General features: G+C 30.7%; 1 protein-coding gene across 3 annotated transcripts in view; it reads right to left on the bottom strand.

Annotated features, from left to right (window-relative positions):
- Window positions 1-2,889: 2,889 nt before the first annotated feature.
- LOC129916557 (box A-binding factor) overlaps window positions 2,890-26,744 on the bottom strand; it is a 34,350-nt gene continuing 10,495 nt past the window's right edge. The window contains exons 1-6 of one of the 3 annotated variants that reach the window (XM_055996563.1): window positions 19,829-20,303; window positions 8,887-9,257; window positions 4,962-5,685; window positions 4,438-4,906; window positions 3,514-3,814; window positions 2,890-3,449 (exon numbers count right to left, since the gene is read on the bottom strand). In XM_055996563.1, the coding sequence (XP_055852538.1) occupies window positions 3,353-3,449; window positions 3,514-3,814; window positions 4,438-4,906; window positions 4,962-5,685; window positions 8,887-9,257; window positions 19,829-19,834 (1,968 nt within the window). In that variant the 5' untranslated portion in view covers window positions 19,835-20,303 and the 3' untranslated portion in view covers window positions 2,890-3,352. Of the gene's footprint in view, window positions 3,450-3,513; window positions 3,815-4,437; window positions 4,907-4,961; window positions 5,686-8,886; window positions 9,258-19,828; window positions 20,304-26,744 lie in introns of those variants that run through there. The other 2 variants (XM_055996564.1, XM_055996565.1) reach the window with 2 other exon arrangements.

Genomic DNA, 26,744 nt, shown 5'->3' with positions numbered 1-26,744 from the left:
AAAGCTGATATTTTGACACGTGAATTTTCGATTGAAAATTAGGGTGTTTTTTTGGTATTAAGTCAAAAAAAGGTTAAAAAATAAATATTTTAAATCAAATAAATTACTGTGTATTCGGGACATAATAAGGTAAGTTTTCAACAAATTTCGTAGACAAAAACATTTTTTTTGAAAAAGATAAAAATAAAAACCAAAAACTCGGTGTTTTGAATTTTTCACATAAATTTTGAGATTATGTCGAAAAATTGTTAATAGTTAAGTTGTAGATATATTTTTTAACTACAACCTTGCCATACAACTTTTTTCCATAGGACTTGTTGTTTTGCCGGAAATCGAGATATACCCTTTTTTACCATTAAAAACTCAACCCTACCACTTCTCGAACTCGGCTCGCCCGTAATTTATTTTTCCCTTAATTTTTAAGCAAAAAAAAAATAAAATTTTCACCATTTTTCCGATTGGGGCCCTTCTCCCGACACCATTTCCCTGGGAATTTTTGTTTAGAATAGGTCTGAATATATACAGGGTGTCCGATAGAGAATGGACAACCATAAAACGGCTGATAGCTACACTTATGACTGTTCTAAAAACAGAAAGAAAAAAGTTCTATCGTAACCAGTTCATAAAATATTGGCTTTTTTTTGTTCGAATATCATCCCCTTCGGTTCTAAGTCGGTTAAATTTCCGTTACAGTCGCACAAGTATAAGGTTACGCCAACCATTGTGCCTTATTTTTAGTAGATCAAACAAATAGCCCTTCAATCAATTGATAACAATATTCAATAAACTTTACTTTTGTATCAAGTCTGTAAATGACAATTTTAAATCCAGTAAGTTCAAAACTATTTTTTTTCAATAGCTTAGAGTAATTAATTTAGATTTAAGTATTATGTATATATGTGTAAGTATATTCACGTTAGAATTTAACGAATTGAAATAAATAAAATAAATAAATTCCCCCCGCTAGACCGCTTTAAAGCATTTTGAAGTGCATTTTTGTAATAAAAACCTAATAGCTTATTTTCTGTTAGGTATAACCGTATGATGGTAACAAATTAATATTCTATGTCTATTCTAGGTCTAGAAAATATAAGTTTGAGCCAGCTATTTTTCAGCCTTCCCTCTGCCAGACGCATCCAAAGTGCAGTCAAAAATCAACTGTTACATATAGCAAGTTATCCTAATTTCTCTCATAAATATACGCAATAGCTAAAATCGCATTCTTTTTTTTATAAAAAATCAATTAGATTCTTCATAAAGCAATAAATTGAATGATCACTGTTAGTGAATGAAACAATAAACATAAATATACATTTATATTATGTTAGTTAAAAATGGCTTGAATCCATCAGTTTTCAACCACATAGTGAAATTATAACATAATCTACTTTAGCTGCGTTCCTTTGGGAACATTTATCTACTGCTTAGTACTTAAAACTACTTTGAACTATTTTTGCTATATTGAAAAAGTAGTTCAAAGCAGCTTTAAGTACTAAGCAGAGCAGATAAATATTCCCAAAGGAACGCAGCTTTTATAAGTAATGAAGTTTGAGTTTGCTATTTTCAGCAGGGAATTTATTGGTTTTTTTTTATGTGTGATATATATATATATATATCACACTTTTGAAAAAAAAAAATTAAAAATTACTTCAATTTCAATGGGTTTTTTTTGATAAAAACTGAATTTTTGCATTGAAATAAAATGGATTTTCTCAAAGATTTTGGCAAATAAGAACTTTAAACTTTTCCTATTTAACTTTCAACAATAAGGGCTATTGAATAAATAAAAAATAACTTTAAATTTAAATGTTGAACTTTAAAAAAAAAATAAGTAATTTTTGTTTTCAAAACTTCTATTAAAAAAAGTTCTTCAAAATGAAATACTTTTTAATTTTTTTAATAAACTGTAATACATATTGACATTTCCTTTTATAATTTCAAATCATAACAAATGTGGCCTAAAAAATTTGAAAAATAAATGCATTTTATATTACGAAAAAGTTTTAAAAACGCCATGTAAAATTTTGTCAATAATTTTTTTTTTAAATCTGAGTTCAATTACCATTCTTTCAAAAGCCCTTCATTCAATTAACTTAATTTTAATTTTACAAATGTGACTTTGAATTTCCTAGACAATCTTTTGGCATCAATTAATTAATGAAATTTAAGAAAAATTTTTGAAGAAAAAAATGTTTGTTCACAAAAATCTTCAATTAAATTTTAAAAATCAAAGCGGCAACACCGGCAATTTTTAATCTATAGACTTTAAAGTACTTTGAATTACCCACGTTTGAAAAAAAAGATCATCAAAATCTAAGCTGTTTGGCCGGGTTCCCTAATATTGCCAATTTTTGAGCTTTAGTTACTCCACTATTTAAATAAAGTTGAAAGAATATTAGAGTCTACATGAATTCACACTGTTTTTATGTAATAGACATGTGGTGTGGATTGATCCTATACCTTTTTTTATAGAATATATCATAAGATTATTTAACTATAAATGAGATTCTTTGGATGAAAAGTAAGTTAATTTTTTTCTACTTTTTGTCTTACATTTTCAATTGCCAATCTTAATAAAAAATAATAATAAATAATATACATTAAATATATTCTTTTTATTTTATATTCAACAATATTCTTTTTTAAATAATGAACATTTATTTTATTTGTTTATTTCTTCAACTTCAACGTTTTGGTAAAAGTGATTTTTTTTTTAAATTTTAGTTTATTTTTTTTCTAATCTTATATCTAAGATACCCCAAGTTCGTGAAAGTAAAAAATCCGCAACTTTTAAAAGTAAACTTTAATTTGCTAAACCAATTATTTTCGGAAAGGAAATTTATTTGTCCTTTTTTAAATAAGTTTTTATTTTCAAGAAACTTTTCAAAACCTTAACTTAAATAAGTCAATATTAATGGTTAATTCTTTGCATTGTTGCAGTAAATTTACATTCTTGAACTCGGAGTAATTTTGGCGTTTTATATTTTTTAAATTTAGTTTACTGGGATGAATATACTTTTTTACAAAATTGTATTACAAATAAATTTTGGTTTAGGAATGTGGTTGTAGAATCAGGCTTTTCTTTTTTGTTTCATTAGCTTTTACTATCAAACAGACATCGAGTTTATAATAAAAACTTATAATAAACTTTTGATTTTGTAGACGTATTCGCAAGACACAATATGTATATACATATGTAAATAGTTATTTATACATTATGACTCATCGAAAGTTGGAAAAGTTCTCAAACTATGCTAAATTTTTCAAATTAAAGTCCCTTAATTAGAAGCCATTTTAAAACTACTATTGGAGCCACATAAAATAAATCCTTTCTCTTTCATATGTCTTTTTTTTAATTATTCGAGGACCTTTCGGGAATTCCAGTACTTGTAATGACGCTGGTGGCAATCTCACCATTAACTGATCTACCGCCATCTAGTGGTGGAACGCTAAAAATATAAAATGCATTTTAGTTTTTAAAAATATATTAGGTACTAAATTTTTAATTTTTACGTTTGATTTATTTGACGATTTAAAGTGCTGGTATTTGGTAAATGTGGTGATTGGCTTTGTGAAGGTGGCTCACAACAATTGTACTGCGTGGAATGATTTTCTCCCACCGAAGTTGGGACTTCCGATTGCAGATGATGACGGGATACATTAATAGCATTCACATCACTGTGACTAATGCTTATGCGATTGCCATTACTACCTCCAGTAGACATGTCATGCAGATCTTGGGCCGAAACCATTGGGAGTCCAATGTTTTGTACCTGCGATGGGTACATTGCATGATGTGACGGCACGACAATACCTGAAATGGAAAAAAGTATTTTTAATGAATACAAAAGTTTCTGAATAATTATTTTTTAATACAAACAGAATAATGTTGAATTCTGTTGGGAAATAATTTTTCAAAATGGGGACTGGAAAATAGATACCAAAATTCCTGCCTAGTTTTAAAGAATACAATAATTACATATATTTGATCCCTTGAATAGTTAAGAAAATGTGGAAGGTTTTTTGTTTTGTCAGGAAACTTGGTAATATTTCATTCTTAAACGGTGTATCTAACGAATAATAGATTTCCCGATGTAAGTAGCCCAAGGAGAGCAAGAATAACTTTTTTAAGTTGAATTTAGTCTGAAACTACGTCCAGAGAAGATGATGCTTACATAAAAAATGTTACTGAATTTCCCATTGAAGGATTAACACAAAATTCAAGAAGAGCGTAAAGAAGAAGAAAAAAAAATTCATGAAGAAATCAATAAAATCCTCTAAAAAATGGGAAAACAATAAAAAAAAATCAAACAAATATAAAAGGTTCTACCTTCTCATTTTAAAAAGGTTCCAACCCACTTTGTTCAAAATGGCGTCGTAGAAGGATCTCTTCTTGCCACAATATAACCATAAAAAAAAAATAATAAGAAAACTCACTTGGTAGGGTGTTCCTCATTGGTGCTCCATTCGCCAGTTTTGGTTTGCGTTTCCTCTTTTGGATGCCTTCCTTCTTCATCGTTAGTGGACGATTCATGTTGTGCAGCTTGAAGTATAATCCACACGCATTGCAAACCGGTTGACTCTCGTTGTTGCGTCGCCACAACGTGGTCGATGTGGTAAAGCAATTCGCACAACTAACTCCATTCCTACGATTGTTGTTGAGAGTGGACGTCTTGGGTTTGGTTTGGCGCGGTGGCAGACGTGTCATATGGGACATTCGCGACGCTGAACATGTTATACAAATCAAATCGTTTTCTTTCCTCAGCATCAGCGATCCACAATACTGACACTTGAAATCAACTCCTGTGGTATCGAAGGTGGTAGTGGTGGTAGCACCGGAAGATGTCGTCCAAGGACTGCCGTTTGGTGAACCATATTCATCGGTTATTACCTGATTGTAGGTGTTCTGTAAATTCAAACAGTTATCATATGCATTCAATTTTTAAAAGATTGATACTTACGATATTGGGAAATTCAATGGAAGTTGTTGTTGGCCAATACGATTCAGAAACTCCAGGGTTTTCATATACCGTTAGCGGAAATTGGCTATTAGGTCGCATTGAATTCAGTGTTGGGTCGGTTTTATACAGTAGCGGGTTAGCGTTGGCCATGTTATAGGTTTGTGTCAAGCCAGCATACGGACTATTTTGACTGTAATTCCCAGTGACTGAGTATTCGGTGCCAGGAGCGGGAGCAAGATTCCCCCCGGCCGGGCCCAAATTTGTAAAGGTCTTAGACTCATTGTGGGATTCAACGACAGTTGCACCGTTAAGGGCATTCGGATCGTAATAGATGATTTGGGTGTGATCACTGTGTTCTATAGCAGCAGCAAAGCGTTCGTCTTCATAGGCACGTAGTGTGGTATGATGTTGTGGATGCTGATGGTGATTCTGCAGGGAGGATGCTGACACAACAGTTGATTCTGAAAAAACTGCCGAAGCGGCCGATGATGGTTGCTCTGATTGCTGTTGCAATTGCTGTTGTTGATCTTTGTCTAGGGACTCGATTTTTATAGATTGGTTTTCAGAGCCAATAAGAGTGTTGGTCGTTGGTGTAGACTCATACGTGTAGACAGTTGAGGGTTCATCGGGTCTTGGAGCCATTTGTACAAAGTCCGAAGGAGAGTGTTGATGACTGTTGTAGTCTGAGTCTGCGTCGTTTTCGCGCACTGGATCATTAACTTCTCTGAAATGATATCATGATAAAAATATAGTTGAAGTTATTATTGTTCATTTTATTTATATGAATTTAAGCTTAAATTAAATAAACGAAGGAAACTAACTGTATACGAATATTTTGAATAAATTCGAATGAAAAAAGTTTTAACCTCAGCTCTTTTGTTTAGAAGCAAATTGTAGATTTAGCTTTATGAAGAAATTATTTTTTTCAATATTTTTGCTGCCTTGTGTCTTTTTGTGTAATAAATGTAAAAAGTCATACCTACGACACACAGTGTGGCCGATATGGTAGGAAAAGTTGGCAAAAATTATTTTTCTTCGTTTCTAAGTTTGTTATGGGTAAAAATACTATATTAAAGCACAAAACTGAGACAACTTTTGTGATTCTATGAAAAATTATCCAAAACGCATATTATATGGACATAAGTATCTGTTACCTTTAACTTTGAAGTTGTTTGAGAAAGAAAATTGTTATTTATTTGTTCAATACTTAGATTTTACTGTTTTTTTTTTTTTTTAAATAAGATTATTCTTAAAAATAGATTTTAGACCTGACTCAACGGTTTAGTCATAACAAAATCTTCTTAGTGAAAAAATACACTGGTCAACAAAATTCAACTTTTTTTGTCCGAAGAACCAAAACATACTTTTCTGAAAGATTTAGGGATGCTGAACTCGAATCCACGAAAGAAATATTCTATTAGCTTCCGTTTTTTGAAATATTACCGTTATAAAATGCAAAAAAACACGTTATTTTGAATGCTTATGAGGTTATGGTAAAAAAGTGTGGTAATTTCTTTAAGCATAGTTTGACGCGGTCATCTTCTTCAGAGAACCGTTTCAAATTTTCCGATCTTTTTTCATGTATGAGATATCTCAAGCTGCGCCTGCGTCTCCATTGTGTAGATCAACACTATTTCCTTAAATTTAGTTATTTATATATATATATAAAACAAAAAAAAAGTTATTTTTAGATAACTTCACATAGTGTTTACTCAAAAAGGGGCAAACATGGGCACCACTTTTTTAATTGACACGAAAGACGACACTCTCAACAATAAAGGGACACCAAAAACAAAGCGCCACTTCACACCTTTGTGAACTTTTTCTTAACGAGTTTGTATGACGCACACAAAAAACGAATGATTTTAAAGACACCGAATTCGAATAATTTTTTCAAACAAACTAGACACTCATAATTCAAAAGAGGAATGAGAATCGAAAGCTTCCCTTTTGCTTGTAATTCCATATTTATTTCAAATTTTTATCTTTTGATTTAACGAAATAGCACTTAAAACTTGAAACACAGACGGGAGCTAGAAAAAGGTAAATAACGAATAATTTCGTCAATGGCGACATTTTAAAGTGTAGTTACTCACCGCGTTAGACTTAAACCGTGGAATAAAAACCGGTTTTGTGTAGCTTATTAATCCCTTTATTAAAGTAAATTTGTATTTGGCAGTTCGGTACAATTTGAAAATAGCTATTTTTGCCAGCTTTTGATACCATTGGCCACACTGTGCGACAGTTGAAAAATTTGAACAGGGAGAGGTGCTGATAGGAGAGTACGCCAATATTAAAGATCATCAGCTGTACATAATTTACTTGAATAAATAAGTTTTTTGATAAATTCCATTAAATTTGAGATTGAGGCTTGAATCAAGAACTCAAAGTCTTAAAAAAATAAGAAACACTATATGTGAAATAATAAAATTTTAAGCACCAATATATGATTATAGAAATACGCCACGTCAAAACGGAGAGAGATTTGAAGTGTGAAAGAACATTTAGGTGGAGTGGTAGCATTTGGCTGCGAATGGAATTAATTTCAACAAAGCTGCGAATGGAATTAATTTCAACAAAGCAACATTTCAACACGACTTGAAATGTTGGCCTTTTTTTGCTAGTTCTTTTGGCAGCATACATATGGAATGAACAATCGAAAAATAAAATTGATTTAAAAAATAATTCGAAATAAAAAAAAAAAAGTATAAAAATTGTAATATTATGGCCTCACACGCTTCTGTAAATATTCGTTTGTAACATTCTGATTTTTGGTATCCATGTTGATATTCAAGAAAACCAAAATATAAAATAAGCTAAGCTAAGAGTTTGTGGAACATAATTTTTATCTAAAACCACTGTTTAAAAAAAAAACTGTTGTGACCTTTATAACCTTCTCAGTGGACGTAGCAATCTTTAGAACTTTTCATGGATTCGGTCTTATTAGTCTATTCAAATGAGTCTGTTTCAATTTTTTTGTTTGATTATTTTTCGTCTATTCTAAATGAGTTATAAAAGTCATTTAGGAGAAAGTCAGAAATTAAGAAACCGTTTTTATGGCAGGAACAGAAAAAATATTTTCTTAGTTTCGAAATAGGAGTTTATTTTCTAAACAATTGATTTTTCTATTCTAAATCGCAAATTTATTACAAAAACGTAAATTTAATTTTTAAATAAAGAATTAAATTTAAATTTAAATATCAATTTTTCCTTTGAAAATTATAGATTTTCGAAACGGAACCATAAATGTAGTTGAAATCCATCTCCATACATTCGACGCACTGTGCGCCGCTGAGCTGAGCCATACTTTAGGTGAAAATTGTCACAACATACAAATTTGTCAATCGTTTCAGAGTATGTCATATAAATATGAAAATGTAATACAGCCTTAATTCCAAAAAAATTCTCAACTAACATAGTTTACGCTACACCTCATCAGTCATCACACAGTCACACAAACAGAATCTTTTAAGAAATTGTCTTATTTTTGAATTAAAATACAGTGCATACAAAACAAGTTCACTTGCTATTACTAAACCACCGCATATCCTGTGAAGTTCACAATGAAACCACACCAAAACTAAATTTTTTACATTTTTTTCGTTTTTATTTGACGAGTTTCGTTCACCTAATTATAAATCAGTCAGTTATGTTCTCAATTTTAGACAGTAACGTAGCAACTCAACGTAAAATATAAAATTTACCAACTTCACAAATGCGGGTAAAGGTATAAAAGAACGTAGCAAAGTAATATGCATTACCTTTTTTAAACAATACAAACAAACTATGTATGTATGTAGGTATGTGTATAAACTTTTCTGGACACAAACCACTTTTGCTAGGAATGCCAAGATATTTGCAAAAGGCAAAATGTATGTTTTACTATCACGCGATATGTCATTTTCACTTAAGACCACTCACTCACCGCAAAGTTCCCGCAGTTGTCAGAATGCGTCGTTGTTGTGTCCTTGCAATTGGTACTGACGTGGGATCGATAAGGTCACCACGCAAAAGTCTAGAAACGTTTAGGGCGCTCTCTTTTCGTTGCTGTTGTTGTTGTTGTTGTTGCTGCTGATGTTGTTGATGCTCTTGTTGAAGTTGTTGTTGATGTTGTTGCTGCAAATGCTGCTGCTGTTGTTGTTGTTGCTGCTGCTGTTCTTGTTGGTTCTGATGCTGTTCCTCAGATGTTGGTGTTCGCGATGTCACTTGCTCATTATTGGGTTCTGTTTTTATTTCCGTTATAAGTTCCATAGGCTGTTGTTGTTGTTGTTGTTGATGTTGTTGCTGACCTTCCATCTGAAAGATAAAAAATAATGAATGACAAAAAGTCGTATGGTAAACTATAAAATCTCACAATAATTTGCAACAATTGAAGGTTAGAGAGGGATTAACGAAAGCTCATGTCATCACAGCATGACTGGCTAATATGACGGTCTATTCTCTATTGAGTGATCGGATTTTCATATTCAACTAAAAATAACTGACGAAGTTTGCTCTGGCTCTTGTTACGGTATATTTGCCGCCAAGACCGGACGGATGAGAGTTAAAAAAAAAAAAAAAATCAACAACTATCCTCGATGACCGAGGAAAGTGCTTTTGTTTCAGATTCTTATTCTGAATTTTGAACTCGAGTCGTAGCTGTAGAACTTACATTTCATGAAATTTTGTTTACCAAAGAGTGGAGTTGTTAATTTTCTTGTTTTCTTATTGTGCACCTTGTTCAACGAACGCAAAGAAAACAACAAGACGAAATAAATCGGAAACAAAAAAAAAGTTCAAATATGAATTGGTATCAACTAATATTGACATTTTCGATGTTGTTGTTGTTTCGGCGGTTTTGCCTGATGTCGTGTGGCGGTATATCTTTGTTTTTTTTCTGGTTTTTCTTAGTTTTTGTTGGATAGTTTTTTATTTCCAACTCTTAAAATTACTAAACGTCACACTTTAAGTATTTATTTAGTTCAGTTGTGGCTTGTCAGTGCGTGCCGGTGTCTCTGAGGTCGTTTGACTTGTTTTATTTTTTTTTTTTGTTTAATTGTTTTGTGCGTCAAACGGAAATCACTGTCAATCGGATGTTTAATTAAGAGTGGGTGGGTTACAATATTTTAATTTATTTTGTGTGCGTTAAGAGGAAAATGATGTAAAAGAAATTTTATACTAAACAACATGGGACATAAGGAATAATATATTACGCCTTTACTTTACATTCAAGCTTTTTTATGTAGATATGATAGTTTATGAACATCTTCTTACACCAGAGGTGTTCAACATTATAATTTTAGTTTTGTTCTTTTTTTATGAATAAGTACTCGTCACTAAGGAAATCCCTCTTAAACTGTATCTTGAAGAATACCAAAGCTCAAAAAGGCTATTTATTACTCATCATCAAGTAGGAATTCTCAATAACGTTTAAATGAGTTCAAGTGTCTTGCTGCACCCAAACTTCAAACTATGACTTATGAAACGAATGGACGAAATATGACAGTGACACTTGTTTGTGAAAGGGTGTGCCAGAAACTGTTTCCGTCAGCAATGGATGCCTTTCGCGATTGTAATTATTGTCGGAAGTGAATGGTCATGATGACGCGTGTTCAAACAGTCTAGAAATTACAACATAAAAGTAACCAAATGAGTATAACTATCGAAAGTTTTGCTATCTTTCTCGTCAAAAAGTTAAATGAAAAAAAAAATGACAAATGATAAATGATAAAAAAAGGAAAACCTAAGGTTTTTGTATTTTCTAATAGATAATACAGTTAAGATAAGATATTTGATTTTTCTTTTGTTTCTGTATACAAACATTGTGTATATTGTGTATATGCTCTTAAGATTGCCACGCGTCTCCACGTAACCAATTATCTATATCTTTATTCATTATCTCATTTTTTTTTAACTGATTTGTGTTGTCATAAACTTTTTTATGTAAATTTTGTATAATTGTTGTGATATTATACAATCATGGTAGACATTAAGCAGACAAGGACCTAGTCCCATATTCGTCGTCAGACCTATTATCATAACTGTGTTATTGGACTTTTCAATAGAGATAATAATTTATCTTTGATGAGGTATTTGGGTGATTCCTTGGTTATATCAAACTGATATCTTTAATCACAAAATGATTTTATCTAATCACTGAAATTTTTGTATATTGTATTTAGTTTATGATTTGCTAAAATTCAATTCTTTAGATTTCTGGGTTTATCTTGTAGCACGGAGAAGTTTTTTTATTCAGGCTAATTAACTACATGAGTTTTCAACGGGTTGGTGCGGTAGAGGAAACCTCGTCTAATGTATTGCGATGGAGTAGAAGGGGACCTCAGTCATCTTGGTATGGTAAATTGGTAGTTTTGGAATTTCCTTATGTTTTTTTTTTTTATAATAAGAGCAAATTTATTGACGTTTAATTACAAATTTAAAAAAATATATTGAATGCAAATAAAAAATCTTGCATTCAAAATGAAATATTTTGCTTAAGATTTTTTTTTTTTTATAATGAGCGCGCACTAAACGGATTAATCTACCCTTAATATGATGAACACAGTACGAGCATTAGGAAAATAGGGAGGGGTTTGAAAGGAGATACTAATGTACATTAGTTTTGAAGTCCTGAGTCTTGAAATGGGATGGAAAAACAGAGGCGGGTAATGCGTTCCACATTCGCGTAGTGCGGCTGAAGAAAGAATCTCTGTATTTGACGGTACGTCCGAAATAGGACTGATGAGCATTCCTGGAAGCGCGAGTGCTACGGTTGAACTGTTTGAGGGGAGGAATTCAACTAGCTATTTCTTCTGAGCATTGCTTATAAATATAACGATAGAACAACGTGAGACATGATACGTTACGACGGTGCTCAAGAGACGTAATTGTATCAGTTATTGATCTAGCACCTATCATTTTTATAGCTCTAGGTATTTTGTATTCTATCCAAGAAACTCAACGAGGTTATAGGAGCACCTGCCCATATGTGGGAGTTATATTCTAGCTTTGGACGGATATATGCCTTATAAATAACAGCTAGATCAGACGGGGAGGAAAATTTCTTCCATCTTCGGAGGAAACCTAAACATTTGACGGGGTTGGGTTCGATATCCCGCTTTTTATGTTCCCGATTTTTAAAATCCAGCTTCTAAAATCCCGTTTTTCATTATCCCGCTTTTTATAATCCCGCTTTTTAAAATCCCGATTTTTATAATCCCGTTTTTTATTCTCCCGATTTTGCAAGCAAAACTAGTTGTTTTATTTTAAAAAATCGCGCGATTTTTTAAAATAAAACAACTAGTTTTGCTTGCAAAATCGCGATACTAAAACAAATTAAAAAATGAGAGATTTTAATTTAATTAAAACCTTTAACAAAAAATATAATATATAAAAAAAAATAAGAAAAAGTAAGGAATGTGATACTAAAAAGAAATCAAATAACAAACTAATATTTACTTTAAAGTTTCAGAAGAACAATCAAATCGTGATAATCCCATAGATTAATATTAACTTAAAATGATCACAACACCTTAAATTATGTACACACTACATAATCAAAAGAAATTTCATTTAAATATATTTCAACTTATATTTGGATGCATTTCAACAATTTTGATATTTAAATAAATGAAATTTCTTTTACTTGTGAACTCAATTTAAGGCCTTAATCATTTTATGTTTTTATAAAAGAAATACCGTTTTCAGAATGTGTTGAAGGTACATATTGTGTGGGCTTTACAACGCAAAAAATCAGTTTTACTATAATTTTTTGTCTATTTTTCATGATTTTTTTATTTGTGAATTAAGCATGTATTTTGTAAAAAAATCGGGATTTTCGGGATTTGACGGGATTTTAAAATTCGGGATTTTAGAAAGCGGGATTTAAAAAAGCGGTATTTTAGTAAACGGGATTTTGAAACTTTTTTTTCGGGATTTTCGAAAAACGGGATTTTAAAAAGCGGGATTCCGATACGCTCCCCATTTGACGCATTAAATTCTACGCGATTTTGTATTCCCCATTCGACAATGCTATCAAGATCAGAATTTAATGAGTTAATCATATTAAGCCGTTCGAGATCCACATCCGAAAAACATGGGCGAGAATCAGGAAACAAATATGAAAAACTGGGGGTACTATCATCAGCAAAACAGTTGAGTGGATTAGAAGTTTCAGACAGGAGATCATTTATAAAAATGAGAAAGAGTGTCGGAGACAGAACGGAGCCCTGTGGCACACCAGCATTTATTTTGTGGGTTTCAGACTTGAATCCATCCAATACGACTTGTATTGAACGGTTCGAAAGGTAATTTCTAATCCAACGAAGAAGAGATTCATCGACGCCAAAAGCACGCATTTTCGAAAGAAGAGCTTGATGCCAAACTCTATCAAATGCCTTAGAAATATCAAGTGCAACAATCTTACTTTCTCCAAAACGATGTAAAGATTTGTTCCACTGCTCGGTGAGATAAACTATCAGATGACCAGTGGACCTGTTGCTACGAAAGCCGTACTGCCGGTCATTAAGAAGCTTCCGTTCCTCATGATATTTCTTAAGTTGAAAATTAATCAACGTTTCCATGACCTTGGAAAGAAGGGAGGTAAGTGCGATCGGTCGGTAGTTTGAGGGTGAGGAAGATTCGCCTTTTTTAGGGACAGGCTGGACAAATACTGTTCTCCATCTACTCGGGAAGAGACCAGTAGAATAGGACAGATGAAAAAGCTTACGCAGTGGTTTTGCCAGCGTGGAAGAACACCTCTTCAGAACAATGGGGGGATACTATCCGGGCCAGCGGATTTGTGTATGTCAAGATCTTTAAGAACTCTTGCTACTGTACGAGTGCGAAAGAAGATTTGTCCCATGAATCCGTTTACGCGCTCAAGTACTGGCGGAGTCATTACACTATCAGGCAGTGTTGAGTTGGCAGCGAACTGCCTCGCAAGTAGGTTAGCTTTGTCGACAGAGCTAACAAATGGAGTGTCGTTGAAGACGAGCGTTGGAACCGACGACGAGGTAGTGTTGCGAATATTTTTTACAAATGACAAAAAATTTTTACTATACCTTTTGGACATTGTAGTATTTTTTGCCTTAATTCTTGATCATGCAAAAATTTGGTTCGTCGAATATGGGCGTTGCTGGCCTTTCTAGCTTGTTTGAACTTTTTTCGGTTTTCCTCAGTGGGATTGGCTTATAACAGCGAAAGCCAAGAATTAACGACAGTAAAGAAATCTTGCGGTGATCGAGCGATGTAAAAGTTTCAATTGTGTTCTTACCTCCTACCATTTTAAAGGTTCTTCCTTGGATACCATTCAAAAGTATGATATGAGTTGAAGGACTAGCCCAGATGTGGTAATTAAACTCCAATTTAGGACGAATATACATATGTTTGTAGATTGTTTCCAGATCATAGGGGGAGAAAAAAATTTCGGAAACAAAACGGAGCCCTGAGGCACACCAACATTTTTTTTTGTAAACACATCCCACACCACTCATATTGCACGGTTTGAAAGCTTCTAGTTCAACAAAGCAGGGAGTAATCAATACAATAGTCATGCGAATTCGATCTTGACTCAAAAATCTACCTAATGGCTCAGAAATATCTAGTGGAATAATTTTTCTTTCACCAAAATGATGTAGAGTTCTCTTCAAAAGCTCTCTGCTCCTCTTTCACTAAGAAATTTCTGTTCCGTTTCCATGAACTTGGAAAGAATGGATGGAAGTGCAATCGGTCGATATTAACAAAGTGAGTAAGTGAACATTTAAAAAGTTTTCGAATAAAAGTGTCGACCGCATCATGTCATTAAAAAACGATTTTTTCAGCCTTTAGTGATTTAGCCTTTAAATAAAAGTTGAAGACAGATGTATAAAGTCCTTTTAGATAATAAAATACATAATTTGAGCTTTTTTAATTTCCAACAAACACCTACGTATCATTAATTTTGTCAAAAAGGAATATTTTTTTCAATGCCAAGGTAATGTTTTTAAAACAATTAGACTTCTTTCAGAAAGCAAATGTGTTCTAAATTTATTGTATGTTAATTCTCATGAAAATTGATATTTTTCTACCGAAATTGAAGTGGAATCACAATTTTGTGTTTAAAACGCGTTCACGGCGAATCCTATCACTGTACCGTGTTTTGTCAGGTGTATCTGTTGTTTGATGAAATGCAAATTTGATGATATTTGAAAAGCAGTATCTTAGTAACCGTTAGGTCCCCAGAGATAAATTTTGGCTCCAAATATTGGTACTTGGATCTCAACTGTTTGGTACACGAGTCTGAAAACTTAGATGATCAGTCGCCCACAACTATAATCAACTGTGCCTTAAATCAAAACTACCAGATTTGGCTCACGGTTTATAAAAGAAAAAGATCTTTAAAATGAACCACCTTTGTTTTTTTTTCTTTATTCTGTAAGACGGCCAAACATATAACATAATTAAAAAGAAAACACGATGTTATCGCTTCAGACGATGGACAAGAACTCCTCTTTATTATACAAATATTTTACAATTTTGAAGCTTAACAACTAGAGTGCATGATCGGGTCATACGGTAATTTGGATAAATCATATTTACATAAAATAGGTCATACGATAATGTATGGTAAATAGACAAAGCATAATTAGAATAAATAGAATCGTACGATAGATGAATACGTGTTTACATATTATACGTTAAAAACATAAAGAACATGATAATAAGCGAGAGTAACACTGTGGTTACATTAATTAAAGCCTACAGTTCGGCCAATCCTGACATAAAATCGACTCGATTTTCTAGTACATATTTTCATTTAGTATTTTCTAATAATTCGATTTTTACATTTTTAAAATAGCAACAAATTGAACAAACGATAATGATAACTGAACAAAATATAATTATTAAAACAAAATTACAAAATTAAAACTTGTATTAAAGTTATAAAAATTGATTTAAAGAACATTCGAACTAGGAGTTTTTTTTTTTTAATCATAATTAATTCATTTTATAATATTATAAACTCCATGTTTTTTTTCAAAAGTTATATTACTATTAATTATTGTCAAATTAAATTCATTTACATATATCACAACAAAAATGTGTATTCAAAATATCTGTAGCGAAAGTTTCGTCACTTAAGATTTTAAAATTTTCATCACAATTGGTTTTAGTAAAATCAAATACGCTAAAATTTTCATAATTTTTCACACAATTTGTAGCATAATTTTTTTTCAGATAAAATCAGAATTTTTTAAATTCATACTTTTCATACTAAGCTTATCATAATCATAACATTTTTACATAAAACATAATTTGCATAAAACATAATTTGCATAAAACTTATTACTAATTATTAAATTGGTATCATAATTCTTATCATAAACATAATCACAAAATTTATCATTTTTTATTAATTCAGTTTTCAAACCGTCATAACATAATTTTTTTATTTTTAACTAGGTACATGGTACATGCAACATAAAACTTAACTCACATAAATAACGATCACTCACATAACACATTTAACTTGTCCAATGACGCAAGCACATTGATCTGAAGTTGAAGGTCATCGTCTTGATCGTCACTATGACTCCTCATTTGGATTCCCCGGAAAATGAATTAAAATTTGAGGTTCTTCTAGCTGGTCCACATGGTCTTGCAACCTCATCTTTAACACCGATTTGTTTCCATCAGTGCTGAGATTAAAGCTGATTAGTTTTTCTTTAAGGGAAGCCACAGTTGTCTCTTGTATACATTTTTCTGCTCGAACTTTAGCCATTACTTTAATTTTTCAGTAATCACGCACGACTTTTTTTTTTTTTTTTTAATTTCAAACATTAAACATAAAACATAAAATGTAGTTTAAACTTTTAATGTGACAGAAAAAAACGGGTTTTAATAGATCCCACTTCTGATATGTAAGACGGCCAAACATATAACATAATTAAAAAGAAAACACGATGTTATCGCTTCAGACGATGGACAAGAACTCCTCTTTATTATACAAATATTTTACAATTTTGAAGCTTAACAACTAGAGTGCATGATCGGGTCATACGGTAATTTGGATAAATCATATTTACATAAAATAGGTCATACGATAATGTATGGTAAATAGACAAAGCATAATTAGAATAAATAGAATCGTACGATAGATGAATACGTGTTTACATATTATACGTTAAAAACATAAAGAACATGATAATAAGCGAGAGTAACACTGTGGTTACATTAATTAAAGCCTACAATTCTTAATCTGTTAAACTATTCACTCAGAAAAAAATGTTCAGATTAAGTCGTAATATCTGTTATTATTTGGCTTTAAATTAAATGAATTTGGTCAGCCTATTTTATTAAATATTTATTTCTTATTTTCTCTCTGTCTTTTTTTAAATTCAAATAAATTTTCTTTAAAGTTCTATGTAAGTTAATATAAGTTATAGGGTTGCGGGGTATTTAAGACATCAGAAAAATAAATGCAGGTATGGGTGAATGTGCACTCTTATCACAATCATTATCCATTGCTATAAATCTTTCCAATAGTCCAATTAACTGATATCATATTTTATTACCTTTTTTGTGAGACTGAATTTGAAATCGAACCAGTCATTGCATGGAATGGTGTGCATGTTGGACATGGGTACACTCTCTCAGCCTGCATATGTTGAAAAATATTCCCACATTGTCTGTACGGAAGCTAAATATGTGCGACCCATTCAGCAACTAATGGCTATATACTAGTAAGAATGTTTATATTTTAAGGTATTTTTATGTACACATAAATACATATATGTAAATACAGTTCTCTTCTTTAAAAGAAGCGTGTCTAATATTTTTACCAACCATGAAAACGGATGGAATAGTTAAGTTCCTGTCGGACCTTAAAGGAGGTCCTTTTTCTATTCAATTATGAATGAAATAATTTTTTTTTAAGGATTTATACCTGAGCATGATGTAACACAACTCTGACGATCAATGAAGTTGTACACCAAAAATCATTAACGAATATACAAAAGAGATAACAGATCTCTTAACAGTTTGTTTTACGGTGACATTTTAAAGTTATTTATTAATATCCTGCCTCCTTTGTTTTGAACCATTTAAACGATATCTAGCTAGATATCTAGCTAGATAAGTTAAAATGATCTTATGGCATGCATTGTCTATTAGTAACACTTTGGTTGAGTTATCAAAAAGAAATTTTTAAGGTTTTCTGAATAGGAAGGTCCTTTGAATGTCAAAACGAATAGGAAACCAAGATAATGCATTTTATTAATGAATGAATTATACAATAAACAAAAACTGCAACAAATATTTCAATTTTACACCAGAACTTTTTATGCGATTAATAGTTCATCAGAGGAGCAGTTAATAGTTTTCACTTTTTTCATGCCATAACTTTTAATAAATGTTTTTAATGGTGGTTTACTTATAGATAAAGCCATTTTCAATCGTCTAAGCAGAGTAATTAATTTAATTATTTATATAGTTACTACACAGAGAAAATAAAATAACTATTTTAATAGTTAAAACCGGGATAACTATTTTATATCTACTGTGCAAAAAGTATGAAAAATAAAATTTTAGTGCTCTGATATTTCATATAATATTTCACCAAAAATGATAGCAGCCAAAGGCTTAAGCCTTTTTCAATCTCTTAATTTTAAAAAGAAAGCGCATTAAATGAATGAGAAATCATTTCATTCTTACTAAATGAAATGAAGTTAACTTTGACCTAAACAGAGTTGAAATGGATTCCATTTCTTCTTATCTTATAATGGTTTTGGAGTAAAATATTCCACAAATTGTTTAATAAAAATAAAACAGTTTCAATATGTCAAATTTGGTAACTTACCTCTTGTTCAAAACTCTTTAAACCTCTTTCGTTTGCATTTTTTTTTTTGCTCGCTACTGTACATGCTCTTGCAGTTTAAAGCACTTTTAAATAAGTTATATACCTAAAACTGTGTCTAAATAATTTTTTTTATGTGTGGTTTTGAGAAAAAAACTAAAATTGACGTTTTATTGCAATTGCTTAAAATTGTACAAAAATTGTATAAAAATCATTGAAATCGGTCGTTTAAGACAATGCAGAAATCAAGAAAACGTTTATTGATTTTTAGAGAAACGTTTCAATAGTGTTTAAAAAAAAAACTTTCTCTTGTAGTAAGATATTCAAATTTCAAAAGTATTAAAATATTATTCGAAATCAGTTCACTTAATTTAATATAATAAAAGTTTATTAAATCTGGTGGCAAAATCGACGAGTTGTTTATTAAAATTTTGACTGCGACTTTTTTGAGGATAACGTTTCCATATCTCATAAATTTAAATTTCAAGTCAATGTGCTTCATAATTTTTTATAGAGACAAGTATTTAGTTTGAGCTGCAAATAGAATTGGAATTTTTCAATGAAAGAAAAAAACACATTGCAATTTATTTCATCTTTTTTGCTTGGTAATTCACTCTCAGTTTTTCATTTCAACTATAATATCTTCTTTTCGAGTCATAATTTATTTAATAAAAAAAATTCTCAAAACTGTCATTCAAAAATCGTAGGCAATATTTATAATATATTCTTGTATTTCTATTTCTGAACAGAGTTGCTCAGTTGTAAGCAAAATAATTATTTTTTAGTCGTACTTATCTAGTCTTCCTGTATTTTATTGAGTTGAATATTTCAATATCTGGCTTTTAACTCGCATCTTAATATATTTATAACAAAAAATGAAACAATCATTTCAATGGACCAGTAGCATAACAATAAAATTAAAAGTAGCCATACCATCTGCAATCACTAAATCATTTGTCACTTATCTTGACATATTCTATATCTCTCTTAGATATCCACAGAAAATTATCTTGCTTTTTTTTTTTTTGTATACACTTTTCAATTTCAAACTTACTTTCATTTTAAAACTTTTCAATAAAAACGACGGAGTATCTGGAATGCGTTTTAGTTTTCACAAAAAAAATTAAAGTGAATCTTTTATAATTTCACGGAAAACACATAAAAACTTTCAATCGATTCAAATATTTTAGCGCAAAAATTTAATCAACTATTACATAATTCACCAAAAAACTCAAAGTCCCTAATCTTGTTCGGATTAATTTGTGAAACTGTTTTAGGACTTTTAAACGTTTGGTTTTATGGCAATTCATCGATCATCAATCTGGCGACGCGAATTTTTTCCCTCGAACTGAGTTCGAAAAATTCATCGATGGCGCAAAGAAAAAAAAAACAACGATTTTGTATATTTTTTTCTGTGGTTGGTATATTAAAGAATGATTTCAACATATTTTCTATACCTTTTAAAAAAAAGTGTAGGTAATCAAGATACATAGATACAAAATACACCCAACCAGTCAAAAATCACACTCGACTTTGATGAGTGTTTGTGTTATCTTATCGGGAATTGGGGTATTTATTTATTTTTACCTCTTTCCATTCGCGCACTATCAGAGAGGGACATCAGGGTAATATAAAATGTTCCATGACGCTTGTGAGGGTTTGTTTTTTTTTCGTTTTGATATACAACTATCACTGTTATCGTGAATTGGTGTACGTGCTGGAAAATATATTATTAACTTTTTTTTTAATACATCAACAAACACCTGACAAAGTGTTATTACCTACATTTCATATTCATAATACCTACATAAGTGTTCATATTTTTGTAAGCCGAACAAGTGTGCACGTGCTGTTTTTCTAATGTACAATGGTGGTGCGCCAAAATATTTGGTTCATGACTTAGCTGGTTCTTAATTTTCCAAGAATCGAATAACGGAAATTAAATTAGTCACAATAAAGAAATAAAACTTCATTTACCACTCAATATTCTGAGTTTAAACTATACTTATTTAGTAGAAACAGGAAAAATATTGTTAATTGGGTATTCTTAATTCATAATTGTAATGATACATACATACCTATAACTGCTAGACTTTATATTTAAGCCAAATTTATTAACTCATTTATAATCATAGAAAACCTATAGATTTTTTGCAGTGGAATGAATGGTTGAGTTGTCGTTGAACAATTTTATTTTATATTTTTAGTGATCGTAATGCTTTATAATTTAACTGAAAATTTCAAATCACTCAACTCCATAGTTGCGAAAAATTTCTTGACAAAATTAAAGTAAAAGTACATTTAAGATATTCTTATAAAATATATAGAACAATGGTTCTAAGAAAAGCTATAATTGTTATTAAGGTAAACCTTCCTCTAACAAATGCAAAGAACATTAAAAAAGAATAAAGTCGATTGGACCTCCGTTCGTTTGTTATAAGCGTACAAATGATGAAAATTTAGATTTTATATACAGGGTGTCCCAAAAGTAATGGATCAAACGAAATGTGCTGATAGGCCAACTCAAGGCCTCTCAGAACTTGTTCTTCCCAAATTCTTACGGTTTTCGTTTAAATGTAGTTTTTGTAAAAATTTGAAAAATCCCTACTTTGCAATAATTGATTATTTGTTTTTACTATTCTTCCACTAAAATATTTCCTAATAATTGGAACAATTAACTGATATTTTTTATTTCATTCGCCATTTGGCTGCAATTAATTAACAGTTCCAAGTTTTATGAAAACTCAATTTCTTTTTTTTTTTATTTCAGAGCAACACACATTTATTATGTTTATTAAGTAGGTTACTATAATTTTTTTTAAACTAGTTAAATACATTTTTTTTGTGATTTTAAATAGAAATTCTATATTATTTTGAAGGTTGAATCCGAAAATATTTTTTTTTTTTAATTTGTTTCTTAGTGTACAACAATTTTCGTTGAAATCGGTTACAAGAAAATCAGACATCAAGAAAACGGTTCCATGACACGCACCGTTAATATTTGCCACGGTACTTATGTTTTTTTTTTATCAAAATCTCTAGAGAGGTATTTCAGAAAAACAATCTTTTTCATTTTGGTGTTAGACAAATACCGTCAATTTCGGGTCTAAGACCAAAATTTTGATTTCCCGCTAGAGAATCCCCAAAAACTCTTAATTACGAAGTATGAAGTCAATCGCTAAGGGCTATGTGAAGAATGAAATTTTTTTCTAATACACCTGGTTCGTTTGCCCGAGGTTAGCCCAGTATAGCCCAATTTTTTTTTTTCGTTAGCCCACCTTTAGCTCAAAAGTTCTTCTTCTTCCTTTTTTCTCGGCGCTGTTATGATCTCGATGTCGAGGGGATCATAACCTTCCCACGTTACTGCTTCACACTAGTGATCCGCCTGTGGGGTTCGCCTTTAGCTCAAAAGTTATAACAAAAAAAATTTTTTTCAAATTATTAACCTCTTAAAAATCTAAATTTGTTTGATTTTTTAGTATAAAATTAGTCCTTTTAAAACTTTTTCTCAATTAACCAAGGTAATGCCAACAAATAACATCACTATTTTTCGTTAGCCCACTCTTAGTTAAATAAAAATAAAAATTATTTGCGTTAAGATTGTTGCATACACAAAAATTACGCATACACCACAGTGACTTTCTTAGTTTTCTCTAATTTGATAACTGACTGAATAGTTAAACCATCTGAACTTTGACTATGGCGCTTACACATAACTGCATAATTGGTTTTTGTCTTTATACCAAAAAAAAAAAACACCTTATATCATAAAAATTAAATACATACGTACGTATATTATGCAAATTAGAATCTTTTTTACAACATATGGCTACAGATTAAAAGCCAAAGCGTTTAGAAAATATTTTTTTCATAATTTTGAATTTCTTATTGCAAATTTTGTATTTTAAATATCTCATCTCCTAAACGTATGTGTAAAGAACTTGAGGTGGAGAAACGACATTTTGAAAAAATTAGTTTTTGGGAACTTAAGAGGACTTTGAAATTTTTAGTGCATTCACTGTGGTGTATACGTTATTTTCAGAACTTTTGAATTTTGTATTTTGAATATTTCTTAAAAGAAGGGTGAACAACTGATGACTTTGGGAATGTATCAAAAACTTGAGCTAGATAAATGAATGCAATTGGGTTCAAACGCCTGAAAAACGTCGAAACATTTTGAACAAACATGGACAAAAGATGGACAAACGAATTAGATTAATTTGGTTCAAACATTTTGAGGTTGCAATTTCGGCTTCCCGGAGCTTTTGCTTGACTAACTGAAACAAATTAATTTAATTTATTGTGTTATAATTTTTGAATTAAGAAGGGCAAACCCAAATAATAAAGAAATTTGTTGGAACAACCATGAAATATTCAGAATACTGGTGTAGTTGTAAAAAGAAGTTTATTTTTAAATTTAAATGTAACAATAGTTTATTAAACCGTTTTTCACCTAATGTTGTCCATATATATATACATAGACAAAACGTTATGACAAAAAGAAAATATTTGTTTTATTTGACCTGAAGCCCATTCACCAAAATCTTATAATAGTACCTACATAATCGCAAGTAAAAAATTAGTTTGTTTTCAATCTAGGATCTGATAACTTCCAAGAGTCTTAAAATTTTAAACCAGAAGGTTTATTTCAAAAACTCTAGCTTTGTCATATTTTCGATTTTAATCTTTTTATATACGAATACATTCAGACCATTCCAAAGATTTCTATGAAATATTTACAGATTTTTCTGCCTGTATTGATTGCGGACTCGGTATATAGTTGACACTTAAGCATAAATATTGAAGGAATTTAATACACTCCAACTACTGGAACACATCGTCTTCTTGAATAAATATCAATCCACTCAAATAAACAAAATGGCTTATCTATCAGCCATTTGTTAACCGTATTTTTTGTTTAGTGGATATCTCTCCCCTTTTTATAGAAACTTTACTCTAAAATTAGCAACCTTCCATCCATCATCTTGATCATAGCTTATTTCTATCTATGTACATACATGCCATAAAAGCTATACCGAATATAGCAGCTTTCGTGCATAACTTGTGGTACTCGTACAACGAATCACGAATCACAATTCATGAGAACAATCAGCAATCATTTAGTATACATTTCTTGCTGGCCCTTTCATCCATCCATCCATCCATTTACGCTCTCGTTGAATCATAAACGGACAAATATCAAGAAACTGGGATACACGAGCGCCTAGCTCTCAAGATGAATTTCGCCTTAATTATGTTTTACTTAAAATAAATAACAAGCATTAGTTAACTATAAATTAATATAATCAAACTTCTAAAAATCCATATCCAAAAAAAAAACTGTGAGAATAATAACGAAAAAATATCCTTTCTTATTAATATTATAAATTTGTTTCTATATATAATGAAAAGAAATAAAGGAGAAATTCACCTTAACATTGCACCACAAATCTTCATGCAATTCAAAAAGAAAGATTTCTGTCTGATTTGCTATGAAATGTGATTAATTAACGTGTGGCATAAAAGTATCTATCCATCTGCCGTCTGGCGTATTACAAATGGTAAAACATGAATTCAACATTACTGGCTTTTCGGAGAGCTCGAAGATCGCAGCAAATATTTGGATCCGCATATACCTTGCCGTTGCCGCTCAGATAGTGCTGCTTTTATTGTTATTACACAAAAAACAACACAAAAAAGATATTTGAAGTATTTAAGACTCGATGACGCGTCATCGACGGTGGTGACGAGCGTAGCCATAGTCTGCTATTCGTCGTTCGGTCATCACAATATGCAACAAAGTCAATTATTATCTTTAGGTAGGATATTAAAACAGCCGCAATCCAGCAGTAGCCGATTGATTTTCGATGTCATTTTCAAAGCTTTCATTCCCAATCCGAGCGCTTGAAGTGGGTTGACAGATTAAGATATTCCTTTGTCGGTGGTCAGGAATGTAGTTTTGTTTTTGTTTTGTTTCGGAATTTATCACCACTAATTTATTACTATCTTAAATAATCATATGCGATTTCATAATCTTAGACTTTTTAGTGATAAAATAGCAGATGATAGTTTATTTAATATAATTATAATTTATAATATATATATATTAGGGTGGGTCAAAAAAATCGAAAATTTTTTTTTTGATTTGGTACTCCGAAAAATCGATTGCTAGACCCCTCTAGAATATACACACCAAATATGAGGTCTTTATATTAATGGGAAGGTCCTCCGCTTTGCAATTTTCCATTTTTACATCAAGCTTCTACTAAAAAAAAATAATTTTTTTATTAATTAACTTTTTAGCAAATTTCTTTTCATATTCTTGTAGGAAATTGAACGCTCTACAAAAAAGGCCTTTTACACTTTTTTCGTTTATCTAACCGTTGAATAGATATTTGAAGTCCAAAAATCGAGAAAATCTTTAAAAATTCGTTTTTTGTTCTTAATTTTGTAACAATATGAAAAATTATAATGATCAAACGCGCAAGACATATTCTTGTTGGAAATTGATTGCTCCACAAAAAAGGTCTTATTAACTTTTTTCATTAATCTAACCATTCTAAAGATATTCGAGGTCAAAGTTAAAAAAAAATATAAAAACATTTTATATTTTTAAAAAATTTCTAATTCACTGAAACTTCATTATTTTCAAATTAGCAAGATATATTCTTGTAGGGGCTTAAACGTTCTACAAAAAATTCCTTGGAATGAAATTGATTGCTTTAACCGTTTAGAAGATATTCGAATCCAAATCGCAATGCATACGGGTCATAAGAAAACTATTGAAATCAGTGAGCATTGGTTTGGATACGAATATCTTCTAAACGGTTAAAGCAATCAATTTCATTCCAAGGAATTTTTTGTAGAACGTTTAAGCCCCTACAAGAATATATCTTGCTAATTTGAAAATAATGAAGTTTCAGTGAATTAGAAATTTTTTAAAAATATAAAATGTTTTTATATTTTTTTTTAACTTTGACCTCGAATATCTTTAGAATGGTTAGATTAATGAAAAAAGTTAATAAGACCTTTTTTGTGGAGCAATCAATTTCCAACAAGAATATGTCTTGCGCGTTTGATCATTATAATTTTTCATATTGTTACAAAATTAAGAACAAAAAACGAATTTTTAAAGATTTTCTCGATTTTTGGACTTCAAATATCTATTCAACGGTTAGATAAACGAAAAAAGTGTATAAGGCCTTTTTTGTAGAGCGTTCAATTTCCTACAAGAATATGAAAAGAAATTTGCTAAAAAGTCAATTAATAAAAAAATTATTTTTTTTTAGTAGAAGCTTGATGTAAAAATGGAAAATTGCAAAGCGGAGGACCTTCCCATTAATATAAAGAGCTCATATTTGGTGTGTATATTCTAGAGGGGTCTAGCAATCGATTTTTCGGAGTACCAATTCAAAAAAAAGAATTTCGATTTTTTTGACCCACCCTAATATATATAGTAGTATATTATTAGTAGCAAGTAAGTAGCATTGGTATTGAGGGAATTCCGTACCTTAGAAACTACAAAATATAGTAGATTAGAAAATTCACCCTCTTTAGATGTTGGCTCCGGCTTTACGGAACCTTGGGAAACTATTTATTCAAACATTTAATCTATCTCTAACTCGATAACCCTCATTCAGATTGATTGTCTTAAGGCAATTCTAAAGTGCAAATTTAAGACAGAAGACGCAGAGCGAAAAAATAAGTTCAAAAACTAAAACACGACTACTCCTATAAAATTTGTTTTCATAATTTTATAGTTATTAATTCACGATAAACTATTTTTATGTATGGCAAAAAAAAAAAACAATTTCATTAAAAAAATACTTATTGCAACTGAAAAAAATTCAATTCCAAAAACAAATGTAGGTATCGCAACTGAAAAATATTTGTATTGAAAATCAAATTTTTATATCAAATAAAAATATTTTACCTGAAAACAAAAACGTTATTGCAAATGAAAAATTGTT

Source organism: Episyrphus balteatus, chromosome 3 (genome assembly GCF_945859705.1).
Source record: "Episyrphus balteatus chromosome 3, idEpiBalt1.1, whole genome shotgun sequence".
NCBI classification, from domain to species: Eukaryota; Metazoa; Arthropoda; class Insecta; order Diptera; family Syrphidae; genus Episyrphus; species Episyrphus balteatus.
Note: the sequence above shows the minus strand (reverse complement) of the source record. Positions and strands in the feature narration are given on the sequence as shown.